Source organism: Phyllostomus hastatus, unplaced genomic scaffold, assembly GCF_019186645.2.
Source record: "Phyllostomus hastatus isolate PE091 unplaced genomic scaffold, TTU_PhHast_1.1 phas_contig_86, whole genome shotgun sequence".
NCBI classification, from domain to species: Eukaryota; Metazoa; Chordata; class Mammalia; order Chiroptera; family Phyllostomidae; genus Phyllostomus; species Phyllostomus hastatus.
In genome coordinates this window covers 81424320-81436450 of record NW_025333977.1, presented here as the reverse complement: position 1 = coordinate 81436450, position 12131 = coordinate 81424320, and the positions used below count along the sequence as shown (strand labels likewise).

The window sequence follows — 12131 nt, the reverse complement described above, 5'->3', positions numbered from 1 at the left end:
ATGACCCATCAACCAATCAAGAGCTAAAGAACATTTATTTAATTCTGAACAGGATTAAAATGATAGAAGTTCTTCCGGGTGCTACATATCTAGGTAGAGTTCTCATGTGAACTTCAAAGGGCACAGAGGTTGAACAGAGCTGTACATGTCAGGGTATGTACAACAATTTGTGTCTGCACTGAGCATGCATAATTTGTCCACATTCCAAATGTTGGATTTCTTGTTACACTAGGGAAAAGACCAATTGGGATCTGGGCCATTGAAAGAAACCAATGTAGTGAAGCTGTCTGGGAAAAGACCCACTTACAGTCCTTGGAAGAGCAGAGGAACCTGCCAGGACAGCACCTCTTTCTGCTGGCGAACCACCACCAGGACTGGGTAGTCGAGGTTCTCTGAAGAGCTGTTCACATACACCCGCACGGCGTTTACCTGTGGGCCACAGCAGACATAGGTAGCACACATCACACATGCACAGGCACGTACATCGTAGCTGCCATATGAGGCTCTGAAAAACTTGCATTTCTCACATTTACTTCTGACCATGGGTAATCCCAGTGCCTGGGTTGTCTTCTCCTTGCTCATATTGTAACCACAGTGGGCCTCAGCCTTGACTGCATGTTCAAATCACCAGGGAAGATGTTTTAAAGAACTGATGCCTGGGCCCAACTGACTTAAGTGGTCTCGGGTGAAGCCAATTGTGGAGGCTTCCAGTGGCAGGCTGAGGAGTTCCAATTGGGCAGTCAACACGAGATTTTGAGAATAAGCCCAGAATAGAAAAAGAAAGGTATTAATATCCTTTTCTTCTTATTTGAATATAAATGCTAAAGATACAAATATCTTTTTTAAAAAAAGATCTACAAGAGTCTCAATTGCTGACAAGCTTTATTTTCACTTTGGAAAATCATTCTGTGCTTCAAACCAAAATGTTATTGTCATGTTTTATTAGAGACTAGCAGATGGCCTCAAGCTTCCCCAGCAACAAATACCACAGGGGCTGAGTTTTGTTCTTTTTGTGCTGCTCCAAGGCATAAACCAATCCCTGACACAAGCTGCATTTTTATATCACAGGCTCTGTGGCTCCTTCTGAATACACACATCATCCCAAGGAGTTAACGCCCTCATGACTATGTTAGAGACAGGAAATTGAACTGTGGCCCTAGATCTAGATGGTTTGGGTGTTTCCTTTCAGTTTTTACAGTACCATAGGTGACATGGATGGAGCAAAATAGAAGGAGGGCAAGGTAAAAAAGAAAAAGTAAAATTTGATCTTTCACATGAGATTTTTCCCCCTAATGTATTAAAGCTTTAGTGTTCTCTTGAAAACTCCTTTATTGGGGGAAGGAAAATGAAACAAGAAAATCCTGCAGTTAAACCTTGAATATCCATCACATGTTCAAAATGGAAATCGAGAGGAAACAGAATGGTATGGATATCACATACTACCATCTGGTTCTCTTACATTATTCTCCCTGATTAAGCCACTTTGATTTGTTAACGTTAAAACAGTCCAAGAGTAATTTATTAATTTGATAATAAGTACTTGCTCATGAAGAGAGCATTTTTTGTGCCTACACTCCACGTTTCCATGGAAATCATGCGGCGGCTGATAATTGCCAAAACCCCATCTCCAGTGCAGGCCTCCTTCCTCAGCTCTGGATGTTCCACAGGCGCCTCAAATGCAACTTGTCAGAAATGGCATCTATCACTCCCTTGACCTCTAACTTTAATCTTTCCTGAATTCCTTTGCTGGTGAATGGCCCCACTATGCAGCCATCTAAGCCTGAAACCTGAGAGTCATCCTTGATTCCTGTTTCTTTAGCTTTCAGAGTTCCATCCTTTATGACTGTGCACCTCCTTGATGGCACCTTATCTAGTCTTCTTATGCCCAGGCCACACGCCCTCAGATGCCAATTTCATCTTGGCATTCTCCTGCTGAAAAGGCCTTCAGTGGCTCTGGGAGTTTTCAGATTTACCCTAAAGTAACAAGAATAGTATAATAATGTTCATGTACTTATCTAGCTTTCTTTTTTGAATCCTCACCCAAGGACATTTTTTTTTCATTGTTTTTAGAAAGGAAGGGAGTGAGGGAAACATTGCTGTGGGAGAGGGACATCAATTGGTTGCCTCCTGCCCCAGGCTGAGGATTGAACCTGCAATCTAGGTATGTGCCCTGACAGGGAATCGAACCCATAACCTTTTGGTTATGGGATAATAGTCCAACCAACTGAGCCACATCAGCCAGGGCTCATCTAGCTCTAATAATTATTAGCAGTGTACTGTTTAATTGCATGTATACTTCCTGTTTTCCCAAATAGACCCTTACTGAATTATTTTAAAGTAAATACCAAAGATTTTACCATTTCATCTGTAAATAGTTCAATCTTTATCTCTAAGGGATAAAGTCTCCTTTTAACATAAACATATTTCCATTATTGTACTTTAATAAAATTAATAATTCTTTAGAGTTATCTAATATTCACACAAGGTTTGAATTTCTCTATTTGTCTCAAAAATTGCTTTTCTTTAAGATTCGCCATTGCATTTGGTTAATACGTCTTTTGAGTCTCTTTTAATCGGAAGGTGTCCCTCCCTCCTTCTGAGGGTGTGTGGGTGGCATTTACTTGTGAAAGAAAGCAGCTCACAAAGAAGCAGCACAAATCTGAAGTAAGCACATTTTAGATTTTGTCGAATGTCTCCTATGGTGTCTGCCATTGAACAGATCCCTTTGTCTCCTAGATTTCCTGTAAACTAGTAGTTAGAGCTAGAGGCTTGAGTAAATGCCAGGAACCAAATTTCTTAATCTTTTCCTTGGATTTTGTGTCACAGATGAGAATTTTACCATTCCAGGTTCCTGAGACCTAGATTTTCTTCTAGTATTTTACGGTTTTGTTTTTATAAATAATAGTATACAGTATGAGAAATAATGTCAATTTTATCTTTTTTAATATGGCTGCTCAGTTCAAACACCACCACTTATTAACAAGTTCATCTTTGCTCCACTGATTTGAATCCCTCAAGGCACTTCTTGATCACTGCCTTCTTCTGTAATTTCTTTGACTGCCAATCCCCCACGTGCACAATTACCTGCTGTTCCTCAAAAGCACTATGTCCCCAGTGACTGGCCTCTGCACATCCTTATCTCTGAAGTTCTCTGTGGGAAATCCTCCCTAATACTGCCCCATCCTACCAGATGGACTCTGATCATCTGTACATGGTACATTAATACCACTATGGAATAATAGAAAATGTATATTTTATATATAGTCTCTGCTCCTAGTTCCTACACAGAGCTCCTGAAACTCTTAAAAATTCCTCAGTGATACGAGCACTAGGAGCATCTTTTGTTCTCATATTTGAACTTTGACCCTGGTTCTTGACAGACCTCCCATACCCCTTGGAATTTCCTGGATGATAGGAGTCCTTTTTCATCTAGTGAGGAGACTCTTGGTGGGCTCCTGGATAGCTTCAGGATGAGAGCTACCAGAAGGACCAACTGAGCCACAGTAGAAGGCTGGAATTTTCAACTCCACTCCCCCATCCTCCAGGAAGGGAAAGGGGTTAGAGATTTAGTTAATGATTGATCATGCTCACGTGATGAAACTTCCATAAAATCTCCCAAAATACAGGGTTCAGAAAACTCCTGGGTTGGTGAACATATCCAATGCACATGCACAGAGCCAGGCTACCTAAACTCCACAGGGACAGAAGCTCCTGCATTCGAGAGCTTTCTGGAGCTCACCCTAAGCATCTCTTTCCTATGGCTGTTCCTGAGTTACATCCTTTTATAACGAACCAGTAACCTAGTCAATAAACCATTTTCTTGAGTTCTGTGAGCTGCTCTAGCAAATAATCAAACTTGAGGAAGCAGGTCATGGAAACCTCTGATTTACAGCTAGCTGGTCAGAAGCAGCAGTGACAACCTGGACTTGCAATTGGCACTCTGAAGTAGGAGGTGGGCAGTCTTGTAGGACTGCGCCCTTCACCTCTGAGACATGAGGCTAACATCGCGTAGGTAGTGTCGGAACTGAAATGAATTGAGGGGCCCACAGCTGGTGTCACGGAATTGCCTGATGTGTGGCAAACCCACCTCTGGTGTCAAAGTGTTGTGAGTGTGAGTAGAAGGGAAGAGAAGTGAGTTTTCCTGTAAACAACCACACAGCATTTTTTCCATGTGGTCAAATTTACTACTTTTTTCTTGGACATTTCTTCTATGACTTTTTCAAACTGAAATATAGTTTGTGCACCATGCAACTGACTTTTAAAGTGTACAGATCAGTAGTTCTCAGGATATTCACAGAGCTGTGCAATCATGACCACTATCTAATTCCAGAACATTTCCACCACCCCCAGAAGAAGCCCAGTACCCATTACCAGTCACCCCTTATTTCCTTCTCTCAGTACCTGGTAACCACTATTCTAATTGCTGTTTCGATGAACTTGCCTATTTTGACATTTATTATAAATGAAATAATATGTACGTCCTTTGATATCTGGCTTATTTCACTTAGCATAATGTTTTCATTATGCACTTCAATTAGCATATGTTGTAGCATGTATCAATATTTCACTTATTTTTATTGCTAAATAATATTCCATTGTACAAATATACCACATTTGTTGATCTACTCTTCAGTTGATGGACATTTTGGTTGTTTCTACTTTATGGCCATTACAAACAATGTTGCTATCTACATTTACTTTCTTAATCTTTTTTTAAATAATGCTACATTACCTTTACCAAAACGTCATCTTGAGTTTCTATAAAATAAACTAAAGTATATTTTACCATAAACTTTGAGAGTTTTTTTTCCTGCTTGGCTCCAGGAAGAAGGTACTCTTATTCTTGAGCCTTGGCCTCAAGTGGCTTGCTTTAGACAGAGTACAAATAATTAGCAGGGGTAACTATCTAACAAGAAGATTAGGTATTTATACGAGTAAAAATAACATCTGCAGTGGCATGATAAAAATGATACAGACCATTAAATCGCATACATTGGGGCATAAACTGATCACCAGCTAAGGTCAGAAGGAAGTCTCCCCTCATGGTTTAATATTGTACAGTTAAGCAACTTTGAGGGTTTTGTGCCTTATTTTAGAACATTCATTACCATCTAGCCTCAAAAATGAACCACTGGTTCTTGACTATCTTCTCAAAATTTCCAATTACCTTTTTTTAAAAAAAAATTGTTGTTCAAGTACAGTTGTCTCCATTTCCCCCTTATCACTCCCCCAACCCCAGCCATTACCACCTCTCACCCTCGGTCCTACCCCTCTTTGGTTTTGTCCATGTGTCCTTTATATATACTCCTGACAGTCCTTCCCAAGCCCTCCCCCATTACCCTCTCCCATCTCCTCTCTGGTTACTGTCAGTTTGTTCTTAATTTCAATGTCTCTGGTTATATTTTGCTTGCTTGTTTATTTTGTTGATTAGGTTCCACTTATAGGTAAGATCATATGGTATTTGTCTTTCACTGCCTGGCTTATTTCACTTACATAATGCTCTCCAGTTCCCTCCATGCTGTCACAAAGGATAGGAGCTATCAACATTTATGTACAAGTTTTGTGTGAACATATATTTTCAATTCTTTTGAATATATACCTAGGAGTAGAATTGCTAGATAACATAGTAAGTGTATGTTTAACTTTTTAGGAACTGCCAAAATGTTTTCCAAAGAGGTGCATCATTTTATATTCTAGCAATTTACATAACCAGCAATATATGAGAGTTCCAAGTTCTCCAAGTCCTTGCCAACACTTGTTATTGCCTGTCTTCTTTATTATAACCATCTTAGTTGGGTGCAGGGAGGGCTAGTGGGAGCTCATTGTGGACCCTGTGTATTTTAACCATTAGTTTCCTTGCCTGGCTCTCTAGGAATCTGCTGACTTCATCTTTGGCATCCTTAGTGCTGAGAGAATGAATTACCTTAGAAGCGTGCTCATTTCTGAGGTTCGTAACACAAATAGTCATAGCATTATAGCACAGCACATCTTTGTAGAGCACACATTAGTCTGGCTTAAATTGACAGTAGTCAGAACTATAGTAAAACCTAAGGAAAGTTGTGAACTAGTCAAGCTTCATCTTTAGCTTGTTTGCTTCCCTTTTCTTTACCTAGAGTCCAGTCCCCTTCTTCCTTCTTAGACACTTTGTGCCAAAAGGAATTTCCCTCCATTTTACTTCATACTTTAAGGCAGTGTTTCTTAAGTTTCTGATTTAGCAGATCAGGAACATAACTTTAAAATACGCATTTTCAATAAGCATGCTGGGGGTTTCTGACACACATGCATTGGAGCCCACACTTTGGGAAGTACTGTTTTAAAGAAACCATCTAGCAGTTGTGCCCCATTTGCCAGCAACACATCAACATCTGGAAGCTGGTGTCTGGCAGGACTGAATCTGGGCTGGCAGGAAGGCGGCCTGCTGGGAGCAGAGCAGAGCAGACGTATCAGTGCCACAGTTACCCCAATCTGCTGTTCATCTCCACGCCCGAGTTTTATTTCTGGTCTGGCTCTTGTAACTCATTTACTTTTTTGTTATTTAATAATGATCTTACTAATTATAATAAAAACAAACTCAGGTATACTATTATAATAAATTGCAAAAAGTATATGTTAAAGTAGGAGTTAGAAGACTCTGGGCAGTTTTCCAAAAAGAACAGATAATGCATTACCCCCAGGAAAGGATAAAGAGCCCTATTGACAATTTGCTTTGCCTTTCCCAAAGCCAATGTGCATCTGTGAAAATTGCATTACATTTGTACAGTGAAGTAAGCTGTGTAAAGACAAAACTAAATGAAGAGCAGGGTACTGACCATGCATAATGGACCCTGACACCTTGCAACACACCATTCTTAAGAGCCAAGATTTTTCCTCCTGTTGCTCCTTCCTGGTAAGACAACAGGCACTTTTATTACATAGATTTTGTTTTCTTCCTAGCTTATTACAAGCACAAAATTATTTTACAACCAAGGGGGAAGAATTACTTAAGCACTCCCATCTCTGATATCATATGGATCAGAGATCATGGAACATCTTAAAGCTTAGACTCCTTTTAATCTTTGAAAATACATCAGCAGGGAAAATTTCAGAATTATAAGTAACAAGGTTCTGTGGCATAAATAGAATCAGAATGAGTTTAATTCAAAATCTAGTTTGGTTTTGTTAGAGTAATGAGGTTGTAGGCTCTATTAGCTGGAACAATTAGATTAAGAGTCAGAAATTATTGGTTTCCATTATTAAGCACATCACTGTTATTAAGATCACTGTGTGATCTCAAAAAATTGACTCCACTTATAATAGAGGTACAATACTATTTGTAAGTGGTTCCTTTTCCTAATGTATAATTGTTTTAGTAACTCTGTTGTGTTCACTGGTGCATATCTTGGGGGAGGTGTTTAGATTCTCTGGTCCTTGCTTCTTTTCTTCCTTCCTTCTTTCCATACTTTCTTCCTCTCCTCCCATGCTCTCTCTATCATTCATCAAACATTTCACTGAGTCGAGAGCTATAGGGGCGGTGCAGTGGACATGCTAAAGGTAACCCTGTCCTTGAGGAGCTCATGATCTAGTCAGAGAGACAAATGGTGTTATCACCAACAGTACCATATGATGACAGTACTGTAGCAGCGTGAGCTGACACTGTGAACACATGGTAGACAAAGTGGTACCACGTGAGGGAGTCAGGCAAAACAACACAGAGGCTGGCCAGTCACTTCCCAAGTTATAGTGAAAGCGCACATCCGCATAGGTCCTGCCACTGCCTGCTTGGTGCATGTAACCTTGACACAGTGTTAGAGAACCTCAAATCTGGGAAAGTGCTCAGGGAAATCATCTGGTCCAATGGTTCCATTTACAGGAGAAGTGATATGATTTCCCCGAAGAAGAATCATGACTACAACCCAAGCTGCTTGAGTGACAGCCTCCACACAATGCTTGGCCAGATCATGCTACCATTACTGTTTTGGATCCCTGGAGCCACTAAACATCACTGTGGATACAGGCTTCTCCTATCATTCCACTGTGAAATCTTTCAACTTCTCCTACTGTGAAACTATATGTATAAACTCCATACATGAAGGGAAGAGACAAGCCAAAGACTTGAAGGTGTTATTTACACATATATAAAAATAAAATATCAGTACCTTAAATATATACAAAGAACTTTTATTCTCATAAGAAAAATAAAAAAAAAATAGAAAAATATGTAAAGGATATAAACAGCAACTGAAGAGGAGAAAAATGACTGAAAAACATGTGAAAAGATTTTCAGCACTTTACACTCAGTAGAAAAGTAAAGCCTCAACCATATGGCAATACCACATTTGCAAGAATGTAGAGAATCAGGAACTCTTGCACACTGTTCATGTAAATGTTTTTTGACACAACTACTTCAGAGAGCAAGTTGGCAATATCTACTAAAGCTGAAGATGAGCTTGCATTATATTCCAGCATTCCCACTCCTAAGTTTACACATAAGAAATATTTTCTTACATACATACATACAAGGAATCCTGAACTAGAATGTTCATTGCAAGCACTTATAGCAATAACAGAATTTGGAAACAACCTAAATAGCAATAAAAGCAAGCTAAATAATAGGTGTATGAATAAATAAATTTTATCCACACAAAAATGCTATACAATAGTTAAAAATGAATAAAATAGAATGTGGATCAGTATGGATAACTCAAGAAGATAAATTGAGAGAATGAGCAGGTTGCTGAAGGCTACCCACTTCGTGGTTCCATTTATGTAAACTTCGTAAACAAGCAAAACAACACTATATTTTTATATATACATCTTTAGTAAAATATAACATGGAAATGATGAACACCACATTTAAGATAATGGTTTCAAAAGCTTTGAAGGATCTGAGAATTTACCCCACTTGCCACAGTTTCATCAGTATTGATAGAAGAAACAAACTCCTGGGTTGGAGACAAAGGACTCATTATTCTTGTCATAGTAATCATCACAAGCATTGTCATGTTTGTATCGGTTCATGTTGCCCCCAACTACCATGAAGGTAATGTGAATGGGACCAGATGGATGCCTACATACATGTGGTAGGTTGCTCTACAGGAGAGGAACCATGAGCTTAGGGAACCTGTATCACTGATAAAGGGCAGTTAGCTTGCCTGATCTTTGCTCTAGTAAGGGACACTGTCTCTATCTTCTCAGGCTGTTTGCTATATTAATATCCTTGAAATGATAGTATAGAAAAAAATTTCAGTCAGTGCCTTCCTATAAGATGTGCAGAATCAAAAGACCTATGAAGGATTTACCTCCCCCAAATGGTTATTTTGGGGTATGAAGGAAATGAATGGGTGGGTGTAAACACGGATCTCCAATTGTCCTTTGTTTCTTCAGCTGAGTTGTAGGTACACAGGTGTTTGCTACATTATTTTCTATACTTATTTACATGTCTAAAATATTTTATAATGTAAAAAAAAAAAGGAGCCATGATATGATCTTTGTGCTTGCTCAATTCTAAGTGGCAATACTCATTTTATAAAGGCTTTTTGTTATTTGGGGATGTGACAAACACTCAGTCCCCAAACACAGCCTTATTGTTCTCCTGGTTCATTTTGTCATAGCCTACCTTACCCTAGTGCTTTATTTGTTTATGCCAACTTTCTTCATTACAGTCTCATATTCATTCTCTCTCTCTCCCTCCCTCTCCCCTAACTTCTATCTCTGTCTCTATATATATGGTGTCCAGAAGGTATCTAGCCATGTAATATGGAAAATAGAGACATTTATTGAAGAAGATGCAAGATACAAGAAACATTGTACATAGGACAATGACGTTTCAATCCCCTTTAAAGTAGGCACAGTTCTTGGGACCTCACACAGTTCTCCCAGTTACCATTGGCTGTGGTCACATTTTCTTGAATCTATCGACGGTCTGAAATCTCTTTCCTTTCAGAGGTGACTTTAGTTTTGGAAAAGGCAGAAGTCTGGGGCACCAAATCTATGCTATACGGGGTCTGAGTCACCTGGGTGATTTGATGTTTCACCAAAACTCTGCATGAGATGTGATGCATGAGCAGGAACATTGTCATGATGAAGCTGCCAATCACCACTTGACCATAGCTGTGGCCTTCTGAATCATCCGAATAGTTTCTGCAGAGGAATGTTCAAGCTTAACGCAAAATTTGATGCAGATTTGTTGCTCTACTCACTCCGTCATTTTGAATGTGATGGCCACACAATGCACATGCTCACTCAGTGGCACCTACTGCCCCCACTGACTAGTACAGTGAAGTTGTCATTGTTCACGCATGCACATTCCAGTTCACTGTCCTTGGCTACATCAATGTTTGGCAAACCGTTCTTATAATATTAACCATGGCCAGACTTCTTCCGGATAGACCTCGTATAAATGACATGCTGTTTTTCCTCTCTATGCATGTCTGTGTTCAAATTTCCCACTCCCTATAGGGATATCAGCAACTTTGGATTATGGTTCACTTTAATGACCTCATCTAAACTTGATTAGATCTACAAAGTCCCTGTGTTTGCATAAGGTCACAGTCACAGGTCCCAGGGGTTAGGACTTCAACATATATTTTGGTGGGGACATAAATCAACCCATACCACTATATTTGTAGGATTTTTAAATGATAAAGTCATTCTCCAAGATTCTGTGCCTTTCCCTACCCATTAGCTTAGTTCTACCTTGTACCTAATGCCAAGACTGTTTGTGCTAAGTGAAGGCAGGCCTTCTGGGAGTGTCTGTTTGGGGGCTGTTGTATGAAAACAACTGTCCTTGAGCAAAGTGGTCTTGCTGTTCTGAATCCCTTTCCTACTAGAGACTAGAAAGTCTATTAAATGAAGCATTCCATCCAAAGCTTTTCATATCTACTGGAGGGAACTGAGCTACACAGATCATATTTTTAACAAATAAATAAGCATTAAGATAATTGTTTTAGTTATTGATGTGGCTGTTTAAAATTCCTTCTACCTGATTCAGCCTTGGAAAATCATCTTTGTAACCTTATGCCATAATGAAGAAAGATATGTAGACTTGGATTTTATTTCTGGCATTCACTTCTATTATCTGGGTGACCTTGGAAAAATCACTTAATCTTTCTGGGACTCAGTTTACTCAGCTATAGAATAGCAACAGTAACACCCAGTTTATCTATCTCCCTAGTCTGTGTGTTACAGTATTCTGTGACTGACTGCACAGCACCAGGCAGAGCAGAAGGCAAAGCTGTCCCATCTGGGCCTTGGAGCTGTCCCCTCCCACCCATTCACCAATCAATCAGTTATTGACTGTCTGTTTTCCATGTTTGGAGACACACTTATAAGCCCAATCACCCCTGGCAAAGGAAAAGGTTTTACTGTCCATCTCACATACGACATTAATTTCCTTTCACAACTTGCCTTCCTGCTTTCCTGGAACAGCTCATCCATTACATTGAAAAGAGCAGTTTACCCCTTGGGAGCTATTTATTCACTGTACTTTTAGATTCTCAGCATTTTGTATTCAGAGCACTTTTCTAAGAAGCATACTTTGCAGATCTCATCTTACCAATTTCACTATTCCAACAATAACTGAGACACAAGTATATTCATATACAATTTCCTCTTTTGGTTTATGGTCTAAATTTTACATTGAAAATTTCAATTCCAATAAAAACGAGATATATTGAAGAGAGGTATAATACTTGGCAGTCCAGGAATACATGATGATATCCAGTCTAGATTCTAGCTATTATACTTTAGGATGAACTTTGTTCATTCAATAAATATTTGACTGTCCCTACTGTGCCAGGCATTGTTCTGGGCCCAGGAGATGTGTCACTAAGCAGTGTAGACACAGTCACTGCCCTCATTGAGGTCACAGGTTTGCACATGGAATGCCAAGTAAACAAGTTAGTGCCTTAACATTCAAGTTCCTGTGGAAGTGCATGCAGGGCATAGACTTTCAGGATAAATATTTTCCTAAAGGATAAATAGGAATTAACCAGAAAAATGTGGGACAGAGCAAGAGAAATATCCAAACAAAGGGAAGAGTATAGTAGACATAAGGAAGGAGGAAGGGAGGAAAAGAAGAGAAGGGTGGGAAGAGAAAAAGAATGCTAGAGGAATATTTGAAGGACTAAGAGAACATCAGTCTGTCTGGAGCA

General features: G+C 39.4%; 1 protein-coding gene across 2 annotated transcripts in view; it reads right to left on the bottom strand.

Annotated features, from left to right (window-relative positions):
• The window catches only part of SIDT1 (SID1 transmembrane family member 1), a 98744-nt gene that overhangs the window by 66755 nt on the left and 19858 nt on the right, over nt 1–12131 (bottom strand). For both annotated transcript variants that reach the window (XM_045851196.1, XM_045851197.1), the window contains exon 2: nt 308–429. In XM_045851196.1, coding sequence (XP_045707152.1) covers nt 308–429 — 122 coding nt within the window. The remainder of the gene's footprint in view (nt 1–307; nt 430–12131) is intronic.